General features: G+C 39.9%; 1 protein-coding gene across 2 annotated transcripts; it reads left to right on the forward strand.

Annotated features, from left to right (window-relative positions):
- Positions 1-1,307: 1,307 nt before the first annotated feature.
- LOC109470197 (3-hydroxyisobutyryl-CoA hydrolase, mitochondrial-like) lies at positions 1,308-16,369 on the forward strand. Of its 2 annotated transcripts, XM_019769022.1 has the most exons (14): positions 1,335-1,451; positions 4,543-4,579; positions 5,199-5,339; positions 5,964-6,048; positions 6,988-7,068; positions 7,957-8,009; positions 8,295-8,373; positions 9,010-9,155; positions 9,769-9,861; positions 10,232-10,296; positions 13,268-13,349; positions 14,350-14,469; positions 15,286-15,319; positions 15,888-16,367. In XM_019769022.1, the coding sequence occupies exons 1-14, from the start codon at positions 1,426-1,428 to the stop codon at positions 16,016-16,018; spliced, it is 1,173 nt and encodes a 390-aa protein (XP_019624581.1). In that variant the 5' UTR covers positions 1,335-1,425; the 3' UTR covers positions 16,019-16,367. The 2 variants fall into 2 exon arrangements, with proteins under 2 accessions (XP_019624580.1, XP_019624581.1); XM_019769021.1 differs by lacking the exon at positions 4,543-4,579 and having other exon boundaries at positions 1,308-1,451; positions 15,888-16,369.
- The last annotated feature ends 4,570 nt before the right edge of the window (positions 16,370-20,939 follow it).

Below are 20,939 nucleotides of genomic sequence, written 5' to 3' on the forward strand. Positions count from 1 at the left end.
GAGCAAAAAGACCCGAAATTCTGACAGAAAATGGTTACTGGAAGGGCCCTGGGCTGATTTTTAGGGAACCACCCGGAAAATAAAGATCTCATCTTGCGGCTTGTTTCTGCACTTTTAAATACCGAAATTATGAAATAATGATTGAAATGCGCTAATGTGAAGCAGTATGTGTCAATATCATAAAGATTGCCTTATTCAGAATATTTTCAGTTTTGCTGCTCTGAAATCGCACTGAATGCCTTTAATAGAAAACATTTCATCGATGAGGCGACAGTGTTGGAATGACACTTGAAACATCTATCAAATTTTTATGTCCAATGGAAAAGTTTGTAGTTTTTATAGATTCAACCCTGGATGTATACTCTTCACAAACGTACACTTATATGAATACATTTTATTTCAACAACACAAGAAAAAAATTCTCTGAGGTGGATTGCGAAAGGATGGTTTGGTGTACAAAATCTCCGTACGAGTGTAAATACCATGATGAATACTTGTATACACTTTTATATGTTCACGGTAGCAAAAATTCACGATGTGAGAAAAATCGAGGTGTTCGCGGAACAACATGTAATGGTCACGGTGGCGGCAGGTGTAGAAAAAAATAAAGTCGACAATTTATTTAACGGTAATGATAAGTTCACGGTCACGAAAGAAGTGACTGTGAAAACCACGAACATGAAAGCACATTGAAAAACTTGATCAAGGATTGTAGTATTGTAGGTCTGTTGTCCAGTACTGACTGACAATATCAGATTGGTTAGACCGTAGATGACAAATAAAAACCAGGTGATTAGATATGATGTTACACTGTATTTTATATTCTTATGCAGTAGTTCAAGCAAGGACTCGAACCATTGTGGACTCGAACCCATTCAGTATTCAAGCTCTCATAGTTGACTTGTTGTACAACCTGTGAAACTTTTTCGATGCCAATATTTCTCCAAAGTCTCTTAACTCTAATCCCCTATCTATACATTTTACATGAGACTTTCCATTGTTTTAACAGAGTTGTTTAAAATGACAACTCTTCGCCGCAAGTGTGTGTGCAACACTTCACAACACACACAATCATGTCTTTGCTGACATTATGGGAACGAGAGTGAGTTGTAAGCCCTGGAGACGAGAGTTGAATGAGTTCATTTGTGCTGCGGGGGTGTTGAGTAAACAAACAAAAAACAATATCAGTTGATATATCGTAACTAATACACTATCTTCTTTATGAATGACCCTTATATGACTGATGCTTATGTCATGTGCATTAATATTGCTGGTTAGTTATTAGATGTGGCGTCAATATAAAAATCCCCCCTCTAGTTGAAATGGACGCTCCGTTCCGTCAGACCTGCGAAGGTGACAGAAAACGTGTGCAGTCGGACAGCAGTGGAAATTTCCAGCTCAGCAAAAACGAACATTTCCCACAGAATGTCGTCTGTCGTAGTCGTAACCAGGTGGGTGGCACTAAGTCCTGGTGTTGATTGAGTCTAGGTGCTTGTTTGCGGCCGCGATTTAGCTAGAAAATGTGCCGAGATTTCGGGTGAAAATAACGGTCAACAGGTCATGTTTTTTTGGGTTCTCTGAGCCGGGGTCACTTTACATGTGTATAATATTATATAAACAAGCGAACTAACGCGAGAAGTGACGCCAGTTCGCACGGGCGTTACGCTTGTGCTTTTGTTTTTCTTGTTAATGACATAATCTTTGTTTTATTTATGGTAAATCTGTTTGTATTTGTGATTAGTCGAAAGAGTGACACCCCCCTCCCCCCAAGAGAACACTATCCCTTGGCTAAGGCCGCACGACCTAAATTTTATGGATGGCATCATTTGAAGACCCCCAAAACTTGTGCGCGCGGGCGAATAAAAAAAGTAAAAAGGCTACTAAACCACAGGAATACAAAGCTACCGGTAGTATTGTGAATTTACAGTAGTACATATATAGCGACGTATACGACAAGCCCAGCCTTCTCAAAACATGGCGGCAACAGGCAAAAATCACCACCTACTTAAATTTTTGCACCGCCTACTTTCGTGTAAACTTAAGAAAAACATTGCTTGTCTCCGTTACAAAGCCCTTCATGGCTCGCCAGCTAGCCAGCTACTCTAAATTTTTGTGAGAAGGCTGCAAGCCAGCACATGCTGGCTTTTTGCGGAATTTATGAATTGGCACTGTAACGTTACGCATGTACTGATTTCTTGAGTCGTGGAGCTTGGGTAGCCTGGGTGCCATCCTCCAGAGTTACCGCCAGCTCCATATTGTCGGTAACTACCATGGAGTACCCAGGCCAGAGCCTTGGAGGACGTGCTCAATTTTTTTTTTTTGAGAACAGGCGAAAATCAATGCGCGCGCAGATGTCATCCATAAAATATACTATATTGGAAGACATGCATGTGGATCGGTGGATGGTAGGGTGGTAGGGGATTGCACTTGACACGTACGTTTTTTATATAGAGGAAACTCCGTCTCGCCCAATACGATAGGGTCTGAGGTGGTAGTGATGACGATTTGAGGATTATCGTCGTGCGACTATTTTGATCGTCTTTAGGATAAAATACCATCGCCAGCAACATCTTGACGATAAACATTCTCACGACTTTTCAATCATTGTCAGTCTAAAATCGGTCTAAAACTAAAAGTAAAAGGCCTAAAAGTAAAAGTACAAAGATAAAATCTGCTTTCAAGTAACAATTTCAGGATCTGCTCAGTCAACTGTAAATCCTGTCAGACACACCTGTGACACACCTGTGTGCAGATGACATCTTGTTGTCAGGACAAGCTGTGCAGAATAGACTTTGATCTGTCTAACAAAGATGGAGGCTTTGTTTACAGAATGTCAATACTGGATGAAAAGGATGCACCTAAGTGGTCCTAAGGCTGGTAGAAGCTTAGGCCACACCAATTTAATTTCTTGGTTAACGGATTCGCCCGCTTCATTTTTTTCTGATTTGCAAATAAAGATAAAAATTCAGAATCAACTGCAAAATGCTCATATTTTGCCCTAAACAGTTCAAAACAGTTATTTTTCTTACTAGTCTCCTTGTTGTTACAGTTATTCCATGTTTCAATGCAGTAGTATCATTTAAAGTTCAAAATTCATTGTTTAAATTTTGAACCAGCCTGGTGTGTTGACTTCATGGCTCCTATCATACCATTTTGGGCCATAATAGGATGCCTACGCCTGTTTTTATTTATTTATTTTTTTTCGCCCGCCCGCTCCATTATTTCTCTAGAAAAATCTGTTAACCAAGAAATTAAATTGGTGTGGCCTTACAAGGAAATATCTATTGCCATTTAAAGAACTCAAATGCCTCACATTCTGAGTCAGGGATGGAAATTAAAGGTGGTCTGATGGCCACTGACCACTAAAATTTAGTATACTACATTTGTCAATAGTTCATTTTGTCAAATATGTTCCTTAAATTTACTAGTGCTTGTTCAGGATAGTAGCTATACTATATAGTGTGACATAGTTTCAGAATGGAGGTAGAAAAAAGAGAGGCTACTACTAGTCTACCAGTACAAATTCATGTATATTTGATATGTTACTAGTGACACAAGATATACTATTACTATTTCAACATTATGGCAATTAATTTGATAATGAGATTATTGAGTATCAAAAACTAATGTCTGACTAACTTAACTTAAAAAGATACAAAAACTTTCACCCCTTCATAACATTGTGGTACAGTTTTCTTGACCTTTGACCTCATCACCCAGGTCCCTAGACTAGACAAAGTGAGCTTTTGACCCTGCCATACAAAGTAGAATACTGACTTTCTATGAAGACTTTTGGTAACTTCTCTTGAAAAAAAAAACGCTAACTTCACTTGAAAGAAATAAAAAATGTTTTACCCCGTAAAACATGGGAGAATGGTACAGTCTTCTAATGACCTTTGACCTCATAACCCAGGTCTAGACAAACTGAACTTTTGACCCTGTAATACAAAGTTCTAGTAGAATACTGACTTTCTATGAAGGCTTTTGCTTACCAATAGGTTGTCTATGGATACGTAAGTACTCATCTTTGAGTTAAAACTTATTCATCTATGACTAACCCTTCTTCCCACCTGCCACAATAGTGACATAATAGCAATGAAATCTGTTTACCTCGCTTGACTGCATAAGGAAGGTAGTGGTTTTTCCAGGGCTACCTAAGCTTAAAACTGGTATCCACATGTAAGCTTGTATATACAATTACATGCAAGTATTGTCACTGCAGATTATACTAATTACTATAGCCTCCAAACTGTTTGGTGTTTGACTAGACATATTATTCTCAGATGTCTTGTTTGTACAGCTGCTATGTTGAAACTTTAATTGTATACATTGCAACAAAGTGTATACAATAGAACCTGTATGCCTAGCTCATGTTGTGTTTGTCACAAAATACCTTCTATGTTTCAGACAACATTAACCCCCCCCCCCTCACCCACCCACCCCCCTGGCCCTGCTTCCCGTGAAAAATATTAAATTCATAATGTATTTTTTTCTATGATGTTTCTAGATTCATTTTGACCAGTTTTGTTTACCTTTCAACAGGCAGTTATTCCGTGTACAGAGGATATTCCACCATCTGGTAGGTGATACTTTACTAGTACTGTCAAGACCATTATTACTATTAGGCCATGTTCATTAGTATAGAAAATTAACGGTGTCACTGTCAATTGGCCATTGGGACATCGTAACGTCACCACTAAAATTGAGGCCGGGACAACTACGTAGTAGAAAGTCTGACTTTGGGACATTTTTAGGACAATAGAAAAATAATCAACATCAGAATGTCAGCCCTTCTTTTGTTGGTCAGGCACGCGTCCCGGATTTTGGCTCCGGAAAAGCCCACCAAATTATACTATAGCACGTCTGAGAGTCAGAATGTAAGCAAAATAAAGTTGACTTCAATGTTGTTAAAATACATTTGTGTACTTCCAAAAACACACTGTTGGGACAGTTCATCCTCACTTCAAGACAATTGAAATTTATTTCAGGTTCAATGCTGGGACAATAGAAAAAATGTAATTTTGAGGCTTGCTTCAAGTTGTTATTAACATACTTCCCAAAAAACAGGTTGGGACAGTTCATCCTCACTTTGGGACAATTGGAATTTATTTCTTGGACAATGCTGGGACAATAGGAAAAAATATTAATTTTGAGGCTTGTCGAACTTTCTTAAAACATCTTTTTTTTTCCTACTGCAGAGAATGTCCTCGACAGCTGCAGCCCAGCCTGAGGTCCTGATGGAGAAGCAGAGAAACGTGGGAATCATCACCCTGAACCGACCCAAGGCTCTCAACGCACTCAACCTCAACATGATCAGACAGATATACCCACAACTCAAGGTCTGGTCACCACTAAATTACTTCACAAGTTCAGAACTAAGATACAGCTGGTTGTAGCCCAGTTTTAACTTGTGTAAATGCATGTAACATTCGGTACATGTACTATGTTCATGAGCAACCCTCATCTGCAATCATTACTGTTCATCATTAGGCCTAGGGAAAAAAATGTGTTTCCTGTTTTCCTACACCGCACCATAATTCAACTTTTACAGTCTCAAAACTTACGTATTCCTCTAACATTCACCACAGGTTCTATCTTGATGCCATGCACAGAACAATCTCTGCGCCTTTCTCTAGTATAGCACTACTTTGTGCCTGGACTACTTTTGATTATGGAGTTCGCCTGTTTTGTGTGACCTTAATGTCTGACTCAGAAATCAAAGATGCCCTCTGGCAGAACATACAGAAACTGCACCTCCAAAACATAAAAAATACCTATAGACCAACAAGCCCAAAACAATACAGGCAGTATTGAACATCCTTTAAGTTATAATTAGTACTGCTAATAGTAGTCTGTCAGTTAATCACATTGTGATTCTTGTAATCATTGTGTTCACCAGAAATTGTGGTATTAAACTATTCATCTCTGTAAACACCCTTTGAATCATTTGTTGCTGTATTCAGGAGTGGGAAGATAACGATGACACGACCATGATCATCATGAAGGGTGCAGGAGACAAGGCCTTCTGTGCTGGAGGGGACATCAGAGGTTAGTAGATAGGTTTATAAAATTTTTCCATCACACACCACAAAGTTCCAGCAATTGATGGAAAACAAGGGATTGTATTGGGATGCCTTGAAGGTTTAAACCCTTGTTAAGGCCACACTCATTTAATTTGTTGGTTCACGGATTCACCTGCAACATTTTGTTCTGATTTGCAAAAATAAAAAAAATTTAGCAAATAAGTCTGGAATGTTCATGGTAACACAGCATTTGTAACACATGTAACACAGCATTTGGGGCTATTATAGGATACCTAAGCCTGTTTTTTTTTTTTTAAATCCGAGAACCAACAAATAAAATCTGTGTGCCCTTACAAACAAGAAAATTTTGTTTGTTTGTTTTTATTAGATCTCCATTAGTGTTCAACTGACCACTATTCTTCCTGGAGTCCACATAAAATTCAAAATTAATGACATAGAGTAAAGAGACTCTTTTTACACAACCAAGTCTTTTATTCAGCCGACGTTTTAGTGACCGTCTGTCACCTTCCTCAGGACAATTCTGACTGGTTCACATTGTACTGCAGCACAGGTGTCGCTGCTATACATGCATTCCCAAATGTACAATATTTACATATCTGCACATATGCGTGAATGGATTACAGGGAAATGTATTACAATGCATTCCCAAGCGTGCGGAACTTGGATATATACATAATGGCTACTCTCCAAGCAGAGGTTAGGGTTTTGGGTTAATTATTTCTGGCGTGGTTTTAGACTTTTTTAATCAGGGTTTCTTTTTTGCACTGGAATTTTTCAAAAGCCTAAAAACATATTAAAAATACCCCAAAATCCAAACCTCTGCTTTGAGAGTACATAATCGTGGTCAGGTATTTAAAAGGCACAGGCACAAGAAGTATACAGAGAACTAGGAACTATTCACGGAAGAAAATGACAGTAAATCTTGTTGTGTCCCTCCCTCCAGCGGTGACAGAAGCTGGGAAGGCAGGAGACCGTCTTGCTGCTGACTTTTTCCGAGAGGAGTACATCCTGAACAATGCAATTGGTGAGGTGGAGATGCTTGTTCTTATAAGCTTGCTTTAGCACTTTGGCAGAAGGTAACATACTGCACCTGTGCAAAACCCGTAATGTATAATGTGCATAGTACTTTGGCAGAATGTCTCATATAAGGTCATATTTGCTAATATAAGGTAAGCATTCCGACAGTAATTTCCAAATGTTACGGCGGAAAAGATATCGCCTACAACAGGCAAAATTCTAATGCAACGTTGACCAAATATCCAACGAAAACCGCAAAAATTCAGGGTTCTGCGCAGGCGCAGTACGTTCTGCCGACGTGCTGCTTGCTTTATGCATCATTATGTATATAATTGCTAATTTCAGGAATGGCACAGTGGATGTCTTCACAAACTTCTCAATTCCACAATCATACTACTTTTGCTTGGAAACTGATTGTAAAACTTGTGCCATTTAAATAGGACTGCTTCTTTTTTAATGGAAAAATTGTGTGTCTGTGATATTACAACTGTTACATTACTGTATGTTATTGTCATTATTAGGCCACACTGATTTAATTTTATGGATGACATCTTCTGAAGACCTTTAAACTAATATGCTCAGATACATATAGATGAGCAATTCAAGTGTTCTGAGTATGTTTTTAGAGGATACTGTAAATTCTGTAATCATTTTATGTTCACAGTAGCAAAAGAAAAATGGAGGTGTTCACGAAACTAGTACATGCTCACCATGATGGCATGTGAAGAAAAAAGGAAGTCCACAAATTATTTGTTGACGGTAATGATACGTTTGTGATGCAAAAGTGACTATGAAAACCGTGAACATAAATTTTTAAAGCACTGTGAAAAAATCAGGAATTACAGTATTCAGTACCTTCAGTCATTTTAGTCACGGTGTTCAATGTCTTCCCCAGGCACCTGTCCTATACCTTACATAGCATTCATCGATGGGATCACCATGGGAGGAGTAAGTTGGCTGTCAATCAATCAATCAATCAATCAATGCACCAATCAATGAGCAGCTTTGTTGTGTAACATGATCAGCTTTAGAACAAGAATTCCTTGATGAATTGGAAAGTACATTGTACATGTAATATATTTGAAATAACATACATGTATTTGTAACATATTTGAAATAGATGGCAACTTTCCTGGTGCAATGAAATTTGGTTTTATATATATTTTCATAAGTGATATTCCTTCATCCAACTTTTTTGGGGATTATCTCAAAACTTGCATGTTTTCTGTCCAGGGAGTAGGTTTGTCAGTCCACGGCTTGTATCGTGTTGCCACAGAGAGGACGTTATTCGCCATGCCTGAAACTGCTATAGGTAAGTCACGAGTCAACAGTCAAACACATTGTGATACACGTGTTGTACATGTACATGTCAATCAATATAGAATACTACACGGTGTGTTCCGGATCGCCTGAAGGCCGGAAGGAGATCTGATCTATCTGTGGGAGGGCTGGGACCGAGGGTGATGCAGAATACACTGTGTAGTATTTTATTTATGTCATACCCACCCAAGAAAACAGACATTTCAGTGCGAAATTTGGTGTTTGTAAACAAAAAGTGTAGCGGCGTCAATTCCAACATCCAAATTCGGTGGTGAAAAGTTTCGAAAGTGGTTCACTTGGTGCGCGTGAAATGCGTTAACTTTGACTTATTCTATGGAACATTTGGAAGCCCAGGCCGTTTTGCTAGTTATCACACGGGCTGGAACACCTGTATCGAACGTTATCGCAGCGAAAGTATGATATACTAGTGGTACATGTAGTAGTAGTAAGCAAAATTGAATCCTTTCTTAGAGTTAGTAATATAGCATTTGTACATGCACAGTACATGTACCATGTATCAAAATGTTAAGTAATTTCATTATCTGTCAACTTTTGCCTTGTGTTTTGTATCAGAACATTCATTACAATTACTTACCATCAGTATTTATTCCCAACAATCTTTTCCCAGGTCTGTTTCCTGATGTAGGTGGTGGGTACTTCCTGCCCAGGCTAGGTGGTTCCCTGGGCATGTACCTGGCTCTCACCGGATACCGGTTAAAGGGCAGGGAAGTCTACAAGGCCGGCGTGGCCACACATTATGTAGAGTCTAACAAGGTGAACCATCTTTTGCATCTAGGCCACAGCAAGTAAATTTTATGGGTGACATCCTTCGCAGACTCCAAACCTAATGCGAGCGGGCAAAAAAAAACAAGGTTTTAAAACTTTGAGTCTGACTCAATTATTGTACAAATGGTTTTTATTCGGTGGGAACATCACATATACACAGCCAGCATCACATATCACTGCATCAAAGTAAGAAACAAAACATTAAATCAGAGCCTTTTCTTGTCTCCTCTCTTCATAGTTATCTGCCATCTTCCAGCATGGCAACAGACATCTTTGCCCATTTTTGGCATGTTGACCACTGTCAGAAGGCAACAAAATTTCTTGTTATTTTTCCAAAATCAGGGAAAAATTAATGCGCGCGCTGATGTCATCCATAAAAATTACTTGCTGTGGCCTAATGAAGATTTACTGAAGGAAAACATATGGTTTTTGCTCAGTTTCTTCTTCCTCTTCCGTTCCATACAAATAAGGTCAATGACCAGGACCAGACGTCTATCACCATGGTAACTGATGTTGGTTTACATAATGTTGCAAATTGGAATGAAAATGATTTACATGTACAATGTATAGATGGGTTGACTTTTCTTTGCCGTTTTTCTAGCTGCCAGCCTTAGAAGAGGAACTGATGTCTTTGGAAGAGAAGCGTTCTTCTGCTCAAAAGATTGACGAACTGCTGACAAAATATCATAAAGAGGTGAGAGTTTGAAATCCCAATACCTATACTTTATGTACATGTACATGTATATCAGTTATGTCCCTTCAAAAATAGGGTTGGTACGTGGGGAATTTTTTTGTCTCAGATTTTATCTGAAATGAACCAACGGAAGTTGGTGTGTTATGCCGAAAGGCTGTTATAGTACCGGCTCTACAGATACAGATACAGAACAAATTTTACCAGAGTTATCAACCAAGGATGGAGGTGTTCAAAAACTCATTCTTTCCTAGAACTAATGCAATTCTCGGTTGGGAAACAGAAACACATTTTTTCCTAGGCCTTACTACCTGACTTTGTGTTAAGGATTCATCATTTTTCAACTTTTTCTCATGTTCTTCCTCTCTTCTAGACCAAGAGAGAGATGCCATCTGTGCCGGACTTTTCTCTGGAACCACACATGGACAAAATCAACAGGTAAAGAACCATGTCACATCAGTACATGTATCAACATGCTTTCCTGTCTGGAAGTGTTGGAATTGTTGATTGATTGTTTGGATTTCTTTATTTTTGGTACCCTGACCCACAACAACACATTACAGACATAGATACACATTATTAAGTACACAAGTTGTGAGTTTATGAATAATGAATAATTTATTTTTAAGATACAGTTAATAAAAGACTAGTTTTCCAGAGGCAAGCGCTAAATTAACGTACATGTATAAAGAAGCATCTCAGACTACAAAATGGTCTTTTTTGATACAGGTTTTGCAAAGCTTGGATGTCTGCAAATTTTGTAGGCACAAACTGTTACACATATTTGGATGCTTGCATCTCCCCTATTTCTTTTTACTTGATTTGCTGGTGGCTGCATCCTGAAGATATTACAAGCTACATGTAACATCCTTTTTATCAATGTTTGATTCCCACAAAATGCTCTATCCTTTCATTTTTCCTTGTGCATGCTATCCTTTTTACACACAGCTTTTTATTTTACTTTAGGCCACACCAATTTGACTTGTTGGTTCTCAGATTTTTTCAGTAATAGTATTAGGCAACAAAGCAAAAAAAAAAGGCCTAGGCATCCTATGGTAGCCTGGTAGCCTCAAATGCGTTGATAGCAGCCATGAAGCAAACATACCAGGCTGGTTTACAACTCAAACAATGAATTTTGAACTTTTAATCAAACTTACCATTTCACAATGCAGTAACTGCATTGTGAAATGGTACGAAAGTTACTGTGACAACTAGAAAGTTGGGGCCAAAATTTGAGCAACTCGAATCTTTTTGCAGATCAGAAAAAAATTAAGTGTCACTGAGTGAATCCAAGAACCAATTAATTGACTTGGTGTGGCCTTAGATTTGAAAAAGACATTTATTTGGTTAAATACGAAATGTATGTTACTGTTTAAAATGAAAACCATTTGGGTTTAATTTTCAATTCCTGGACCAGTTTCAAGTTCAACTTAAAATAATTATGATATATGATAAGCTGTGTGTAAATACTGTTTTCGGAAACAAAGAAACATTACCCAGTTTTACACAGTTACCACACCTAACAGAGAATATGAACAAACCCTTCAATCTGATACTCACCATCCTGATCAGATGGACATTGTGCTTGACATGAGCTGTGATACATGCATTGGTTTTTTCACTGTTGAAACTTTCAACATGTCAGGGCTCGGAACTAAAAAGTCTGAAACATCACCTACAAAGCTATGTCATTTCATAAAAAAATACTTGTCCAAAAGAAATTATTCTGGTCAAAACCAGCTTCAATCTCAGAAATAAAATTAGAAGGAAGAATTTTTGTACATTGAAGATAAAGTCCAACAACCTTAGAAATATGATACAAAAAAGCTATAGGGGTGCCAGAGTATGCAGTGCAGTTTTACGGAATACAGTGCAATTTTACTGAATACAGTGCAATTTTACTGAATACAGTGCAATTTTATTAGTATTCATGTCAGACTCTGCAATTTTACGGAATACAGTGCAATTTTATTAGTATACAGTGTAATCGTATTAGTATACAGTGCAATTTTACTAGTACTGTATTCCATAAAATTGCACTGTACACCTAGTAAAGTTGCACTGTATTCTGTAAAATTGCACTGTACTCCGTAAAATTGCATTGTATTCTGTAAAATTGCACTGTATACTTTGGCACCCCTGAGAAAGCTGAATTGCATTTATTATTCTCACATATTCAGTGTTGGTTCAAAGCCTAAAAGCTGGCAAAATATTTTACTGGTGCAAGAAATTGTGGTGTGTTTCTGAAACACCACTAGTACAGCACTGGCTGCTATAGATCCGAGGCCTGACGCCCTGTTCTAACCAGTTCATGTTTAATTATCGCAGTTTGCAAGTAACCCAAGCACGTTGTAGGTGGGGATAAGGATGGTAACAGCCTTTTTTATTTAATGGCTGAGGCGCAACACTGTCTCTTCCACCGTCTGGCCAAGGAAATCGGTAAAACAGTTTTCTCCGTCAAACGTGAACCGCCATATTTCTTGGTGTAGACCCCATAGATTCCCGTTTAATACCTCGTTAGTTTCATTTTTCTGGGAGAAAATGCCTCTTTTTAGATGGAACAAATGTCACAACGTCTATGAATATATGATTACATTTGCAAAATTGACTGTAGAGTTACTAGTAGTTCTAGTGCTCTGTTTTTGGACCTTAGCTTTCTTCTTCTGAGTGTCTGTTCTGTGGTTTTGTATCAACATGGGAGTCTACACTGGAAAATATGGTCACAGTACACCAGCGCCCTCTATCCTTGGTAACAAAAAATGCAGTAAGATATTCTGCTGTGTTATTTGTCGGCAAAATTTGAAGCCGTAACAATCCAAAATAAAACGGTGCATCAAAGATTTTGTTGAAAATAACAATTTCAGGGGAATGGGGGGTAACGCATATTCTGACAAGAGTTTTGGAAAAATCAAATTTTGGTTTGTGAAACTCATAGGCTAGATGTAAAATATACTATTAGACACTTAGGTCAACTATGTAGTATTATAACAATGCTACATTTTATGCTCATAGGGTTGTCTTTATTTGTCACAAAAGTCCACTAGCTATATAGTCAGGTGCAAGGGAGATATGAGAACATTTTTCTGAGCAAGAAAAAATAGCATAGGGTTTAAGTTGTAAGGCTCTTCTCCAGCTCTCATATTGTCCACCTGCTAGCAAATCCCATTTACAGGAGGATGACCCACAAAGAAGACTCTCAACTTACGAACTATCATTATCGTTGTTTAACATGTAACAACATTACAGCCATGCAGCAAGGTCCAGTGAGAGTCCACACATTTCAGGAGTAGCTGAAAACACATCAGTAGTCTAGGAGTAACTTTTTTGTCATTCTAACTACATGTATGTATATAACATGGTGGTACGTATCTGTGCTTTAATGATACACTGTGTGTGTGTTTGTTTGTAGCCTGTTTTCCGGAGACAGTGTAGAGGAGATTTTTGAGGCCCTGATGGCAGATGGGTCTGAGTGGGCCATGCAGCAGTTGGAGGTGAGTAGATTGTGTCTTTCTGATGTTTATAATTCAGGGCTCAAAATACTTTTTTTCAGGTATGTGCAAAATTGCACATTAGCAAAAATTTTAGGTGCAATTTGAAAAATTTATGTGCAAAATCATATACATGATTGTATATATGTCGGTGAAGGTTAGACATCCAGGTAATAAGATATGCCAAAAAACAGTTCCTCAAGCAACTGGATATGATTTTGGAAACGTTCACAGACATTTCAGGTACATTTGTAGCATCCACTTAACCTTTCGTCACAGACACTAAGAGACCTGATAACTTCCAAGGCCCTGTTCAGACAAAAGCTGTGGAAGCAAGATTCAGGTAAATCGTATACCTGACATCTGGTCTGCGCGCCACACGTTCTTTCAGAATCGCACCCAAACACGATTTGGCTAAACTGCAATCATTGCCGTTTGAAAGTTTGTCAGTACCGAACCACCACCACCCACCCCCACCTCGGTTAAACGAAGGTCGGTTTGCCCTGATGTAGATGGCTTCCTTCACTCCTCTTGTAAAATAATCATGTTCTGTGTCTACGTTCCAAATTCCAAACTTTTACCCAGTGCTGACATCACAAGTGGAAAAATTTTCTTGAGTTGGAGAACAGTTTAATTCTCATTATGTATTTTACCAACTCTCTAGTGCCCACACTTCGAAAATTCTCAACAAGGACCTGTCTTGCCACTTCCACCGAAGCAAATCACCCTTTCTTCCTCCATTCACCACCTCTTAGGAGGAAGTTCCATGCTGAAAGCTTCTTTCCAAGAACAACATCACTTTGGAATAAGCTACCTCGTGATTGCTTCCCCTATGAGTATAACCTTAAACTCTTCAAGTCTAAGGTCAACAAACATCTGTCACTGGCTGTTCTGTAACCTAAAACATTTTGAATGGCTCTCATATGCATGAGCCTTGTTTTGTGGTAACCGATGAAGTAAAAAAAAAAGGGTGAACTTTAATATGAGTTTTTTGACCCTGTAGAAACTGAAGAAGATGTCGCCCACCTCGATGAAGATCACCCACAGGCAGCTGTCCATGGGGGGTCATCTCAGTCTACAGGAGTGTCTGCAGATAGAGTACAGGATGAGCCAGGGATGTGTGGTGAGTTATCTTGTCTTTGGTGCTCAAGCCACACTCACTCACTCACTATCCGTTTAACATCTCATGGTCTCCGTTGCTCGAGGGTTGGACGTGGAAAGTTGCCCTGGCCTGATTGCTGCTCTCCAGCTGATTCTGTCCTGTGGGTCAGCATTTTGAAGATTCAGTAGTTGCAAATATCTACAGTACTTATGTCATCTATCCATCTCTTCTTTGGGCGGCCACATGGATTCTGTCCCTCAACAGACGTAGACATCAAGATGTGATTTTTATGGATGACGTCCTTTGGAGACAATATACTAGCTAAATCTAATGTGAGAGTGGGAAAAACAAGAAGGGCCAGAAAAAGCAAGATGCCTAGATTTGAAATATACTAAGGGACGACAAATTGAATGAGAGAACACAGTGTAACAAGCAATAAATCAGTGGAACAGCAGTTGTCGTCCTGTACTGTCTCTTTCCTTTAATCACATCTTCCATATCCCACTGTGACTCCTTCTTTGGTCATACAGTAACAGTAGGTACAAGAAGCGGAAGTTCTTGTTTTTTATTCTGGGCCAAAATCAATGTACATGTATGTGCGGACGTCATCCATAAAAATTAATTGGTGTGGCCTAAGTTAGCTACAAGTATAGCCAACATCAACTTGCTGATGATTCCTCTGCACTGGTGATTTGAAGTGAATTGACCAAAAGTTTTAGAGTACAGGATGAGCTAGAGATGTATGTTGAGTTCCTCTTGTATTCATAGACAGAGACAAAATACTGTTTGTGAAACTCTAGCTTGACTTGTTCTCTATGTTTTATGTTTTATCCACAGAGAGGGCACGATTTCTACGAGGGAGTCAGAGCTGGTGAGTTTTTACTTCCATTGTGTGTGTGTTTGTGTGTGTGTGTCTGCATGTGTGTGTGTGTTTGTGTGCGTGTGAGTGAGTGTGTGCTTGTATGTGTGCTTGTATGTGTGCTTGTATGTGTGTGTGTTTGTGTGTGTGAGTGGTGTGTGTGTGTGTGATGTCTGCACTGAGAGCTGGGAAATAAGTCATTTGATTTGGGCTTCACTTTAGTGATTGGGTGGTAAACTTGGTGTGCCCTTGGGGTCATGATAGCATGTCAGTAGAACGTACTGCACCTGCACGTTATGTAATGTGCTTAGCACTTCAGCAGAACGTCTCATATAAAGTTGTATTCCCATATATAAGTGTAAAATGACGTTTGTAGTTTCAAAATATGCAATTCTGATGCAACCTTGAAAACAGGCAATTCTGATGCAACCTTGACCAAACATCCAACAAAAACCATGAAAAATCGCACAGGCGCAGTACGTTCTACTGACATGCTGGTCGTGATCATTGGTTTGGAGTAGAATAGAATATATGACATTGACAATTTGAAAGCTAATTCCCAGCATTCATATCCTTTCAGTTCTTGTGGACAAAGATCACTCGCCCAAGTGGAACCCTAGCACGTTGGAAGGGGTGACACCCGGGATTGTGGATTCTTACTTTGAACCTATACCTCTCTCCTATCTTCCCGCCAAGGAACTGCATCTGTGAACGTCAAACACATTGACGCCTTCCTACTTCAGTGAAAGACAAAAGAACTTTAACACAACATAAACACCTTACAAAATGCCAACTGTGTGGCACACAATGTACATGATCAAGGAAAGGTAGTAAGGCCACACCAATTTAATTTTTTGTTCTCAGAATTGCCTCTTCATTTTTTTTTCTGATTTGAAAAAAAAAAGATTCTGGTTCTGAGTCAACTCTCATATTTTTCCCTCAACAGTTCAGGAAAGCCTTTTTCTTCCTAGTCCGTACAGTTTTTCCATCTATCAATGCAGTCGTTTGATTAAAAGTTAAAAATTCATTGTTTAAATATTAACCCAGCCTTTTGTGTTAACTGCATAACTTCTATCATTGCATTTGGGGCTATAATAGGATGCCTACCTGTTTTGTTTTTTTTTCGTCCTGTCGCTTCATATTTTTTCTGAAAAAAAAATCCGAGAACCAACAAATGGAATTGGTGTGGCCTAAAAGGATCATAGCACATGCTCCAACTGCCTCTTCTCTAGTTCTTGATGTACAAGCCTTTCTGCAGTCTTTGCCTTTACATGTACATCTTTTGATCGTTCTTACTTTAAGTATCTGCATTAAGATAAGACCAGGACATTCATGTGATGGCCTCTTTACCAACATCACACGTAATCCTGGGTTCTTACAGAATAAGTAAAGGATAGAGCTTTCGGGTTTTCAAAGGGCCATGCTGGTTTAATTATTACTACAATCAAAAACTATGTTGAAAACATGATTCAGGATTAATACACTGGCATGACCTGACTTGTAGACACGCAATGATAAAAAAATGAAAAAGTTGGAATATTTTCATTAATGAGTGATGATTCTATGACAAAATTGTATTATATGTCCATATATGTAGCTCTACTTACAAAAATCTCCCCATGTATATTATTTCTTTCATTTTATGATAAAATATGATGTGAATGTGCCATTGTTATGTACTGATATGATGTGCCAAGGCAAGTGCTAGTTGATAGTTTTTATTCATCATAGTGCTTGTATCGTACATGTACTTCCATTTATTTCCTATAGGCCACACCGACTTAATTTTATGGATGACATCCGCGCGCGCATAGATTTTCGCCTGTTCTCAAAGAAAAAAAGATCACGTCCTCCAAGGCTCTGGCTCTAGGCTTGCGTAGTCCATGGTGGTTGGCGGTAACTTTAGGGGATGGCACCCGGGCTACTAACGCGAAGCTGCACGACTCAAGAACTCAGTACATACGTATGGTGCCGATTCATAAATTCCGCAAAAAGCTAGCATGTGTCGGCTTGTCGTATACGTCGCTATGTACTGCCGCAAATTCACAATACCATCTTTGTCTTCCTGTGGTTTAATAGCATTTTTATTTTTGGCCGGATTTTTTTTTATTCACCCGCGCGCACTAGTTTGGGGGTCTTCAGAGGATGTCATCCATAAAATTAAATCGGTGTGGCCATATCAAGCTTCCTAGTCCAGTTTGGGCCTTTCTCATAGCTACGTACTGTGCCCATCTGATTGAGCTTTCATTGGTAACATTGGTTCCTTTTGAAAAAAAAATGGCACTGAGAATATCTAAATAAAAACCACATTTCCATATAGTTGAAATATATCGGTTGAAGGAAATAATGCTCTCTCTCTCGCCTAAGGCCACAGCAAGTAAATTTTATGGATGACATCCTCCGCAGACTCCAAATCTAATGCGAGTGGGCAAAAAGAAAATGGGCCAAAAAAAAAACAAGGTCCCTACAGTTACATTTTAAAAATTTGACTCAATCATTGTACAGATGGTTTTGATTCAGTGGGAATATCACATATACACAGCCAACATCACATATCACTGCATCAAAGTAAGAAACAAAACATTAAATCAGAGCCTTTTCTTGTCTCCTCTCTTTATAGTTATCTGCCATCCACCTTCCGGCATGGCAACAGACATCTTTGCCCATTTTCTGCATGTTGACCACTGTCAGAAGGCAACAAAATTTCTTTTATTTCCCAAAATCAGGCAAAAATTGATGCGCGTGCTGATGTCATCCATAAAAATTACTTGCTGTGGCCTAACCAACAGCACAAGTAAGTGGACTTAAAGGCTTAGAATTTAATGTTTTTCAAATTGGACTGATTTTGTTGGTATTGCTTCTCCTTACGTTGGTAAAAAGATATGAGTTATCTATACCTTGTTTGGAGCTAACAGAAATTGTAAATTTGACATAGTGTCAGCCTACCATGATCACATTGCTGAAGGAGTTTAATGGACCTATTACATTATTACATCACAGTTTGTGGTCAATCTATGTTTATATAGTACAGGTGTGTGTTTGTGTAGCGTTACATTTACTAACTTTCTTCTACTGTCACAACTAAATAACCCATTATGGCACGTAATGCTGTGTCAACAAAACTAGACACAGCAAAAATCAAACACACCTGACTTTTCAAACTTTATACTTTAACTGACCGTTCAATACTCTTTAGAACAAACTGTAACGTAATAATGTAATAGGTCCATAATTGGACAGTTTTGTAACATTATGGCATTACAGCTGTATCCGATGACAAACGCCTTTGGAAATAAACCATAGACCAGGAAGTAATGAGTGATAATTATAAAGGGGCACACCCCGGCTTAAACATGAAGCTGGGAGGCACGGAGACTCCCCGCTGGGCGAGCCGCTGATCGTACGCCACCTCTAGAGGTGGCGTACGAAAATTGCGTACGAAAGTTGCGTACGCAAATTGGGGCCAGTTTACACGGAGGGAAAACCCTTGCGTACGCAATTTTCGTACGCAATGATTTTGGCGCCGTGTAAACCGGGTCTTATTTTGGGTCTCCAGTTGGTTCCACACAACCTCAACTATAGCGACCGTCTCTTGCAGAAAATAATTCTGAAGCCAAAACACTGTCTCCGACAAAAATCAATTTGACAAAACTGAATAGGCTACCTAGCTGTCTGAAGATTAAATAGCTTAATTTAAAAAAAAAAAAAACTTTGCAAATTGAAGCAGGTCCCTCTAGCTACAAGAACAAAGGAATTTCAAGTTGTTTAGATCTAACCCCTCTAATTTTAGTAAATGTTTTTTTTTGGGGGGGGGGGATTTCCCGATAAAAATTGTGTGTTTTTCGTTTCCACTCTCCAGCCACATATACCAGTCAGTGTACATAATAGATCTGACGTCACCATGATCGCATCCTCTTGAAGTGGTTTTTGCTCCTGTTCAAGCTCAATGAACAGGTGTTGTCATGGAAAATATTAGGCTGTCGCTTTCAGTCCCACACTTTAACGGGTAGCAGATAAAATTGCATTTTTTTAAGTCATAGCTGGTAGAGAATAAACCTGGCATTCCTGCCCAAGCTTGTCCGCTCCCGAGATGCATTTTGTTGTGCAGGAAAAGTGTTGAAGCATTCTATGAAACGGAGAACCGGGCCGTACTTCTGGCGACTACGGAGGTATTTACTGAGAGAAGGCTGTACAGTTGGGTGTCAGTCTCTATGAAATATAAAGGCCTTAGATTGTGTCACTAGTGCAACTTATATATATATTTGTCTGAACATCCGCAAGCTGCCCTTCCAGCGTCTGGTGCGAGAGATTGCCCAAGACTTTTTTAAATGAAGATTTACCACATTTGTGGAAGGATTGACATACATTGTAACAGGTGACTATCACCTCTTCAAGATGTCAAACCTGTGACCAGACTGTCAGGTTTCAATCACTCACACCAAGAAGGTCCCCTACTCTTTTCGATAAGTGCGATCAAGAAGGCTTAGGTTTGCAGGACACTGTCACAGGAGCAGAGAGGAGATTGTGGCCGAGCTGGTACTGTGGACTCCCAAGCATGGGAGGAGGAAGGCCGGCAGACCGGCTGCAACCTACATAGACTGCCTAAGGAGAGACACCGGCCTGGAGGTGGACTACTTGGGTCAAGTGATGGAAGATAGGGAGTGTTGGTCAGCCATTTTGTCTCGAGGCCAGGGACACCAGGACTCGACATAAGTCAAGTCAAGCGGTGGGTTATTTAACGTGCGTGGGGTGTGGTTCTCCCCAAACACGGGACCCCCATTTAACGTCCTGTCCGAGGGACGTCCCTAACCAAAGCTAGGTACTCATTTTCACCTGAGTGAAGTGAGGAAAGTCGTGTTGATCGGCGACTGCGGACTAGCCCGGGACATGTACGCCGTGGGGTACCATCGGCAGGACAGGGTAGGTCCCGAGACATGTACGCTGTGGGGTACCATCGGCAGGACAGGGTAGGTCCCGAGACATGTACGCTGTGGGGTACCATCGGCAGGACAGGGTAGGTCCCGGGACATGTACGCTGTGGGGTATACCATCGGCAGGACAGGGTAGGTCCCGGGACATGTACACTGTGGGGTACCATCGGCAGGACAGGGTAGGTCCCGGGACATGTACACTGTGGGGTACCATCGGCAGGACAGGGTAGGTCCCGGGACATGTACGCTGTGGGGTACCATCGGCAGGACAAGGTAGGTCCCGGGACATGTACGCTGTGGGGTACCATTGCCAGGACAGGGTAGGTCCCGGGACATGTACGCTGTCGGGTACCATTGCCAGGTCAGGGTAGGTCCCGAGACATGTACACTGTGGGATACTATTGACAGGACAAGGTAGGTCCCGGGACATGTACACTGTGGGGTACCATCGGCAGGACAGGGTAGGTCCCGGGACATGTACGCTGTGGGGTACCATCGGCAGGACTGGGTAGGTCGGACTAACAGCAGATCTTACATAGGGAGCTGGCGCAGTATAATTGAGTAAGGAGAAGCGGATTCTATTCATCTACAGATCCTGTAGTCTTGTAAAAGTCGGCTTTAGATAGAATTTGAAGCAGCTATCCTTTCTTGTTTTTCCAGGTCCACGACCTGCTGCCGCTGAAGTGGATGGCGCCGGAGGG

Source organism: Branchiostoma belcheri, unplaced genomic scaffold (genome assembly GCF_001625305.1).
Source record: "Branchiostoma belcheri isolate BF01 breed outbred unplaced genomic scaffold, Haploidv18h27 scaffold22, whole genome shotgun sequence".
Classification (NCBI taxonomy): Eukaryota; Metazoa; Chordata; class Leptocardii; order Amphioxiformes; family Branchiostomatidae; genus Branchiostoma; species Branchiostoma belcheri.

Excerpts from the sequence above, each read along its gene's own strand:
- LOC109470197 (XM_019769021.1), top strand. The coding sequence starts at position 1,323 with ATGGACGCTCCGTTCCGTCAGACCTGCGAAGGTGACAGAAAACGTGTG. Across the intron at positions 1,452-5,198 it reads TCTGTCGTAGTCGTAACCAG|AGAATGTCCTCGACAGCTGC; the intron begins GTGGGTGGCACT and ends TTCCTACTGCAG. Across the intron at positions 15,320-15,887 it reads CTACGAGGGAGTCAGAGCTG|TTCTTGTGGACAAAGATCAC; the intron begins GTGAGTTTTTAC and ends ATATCCTTTCAG.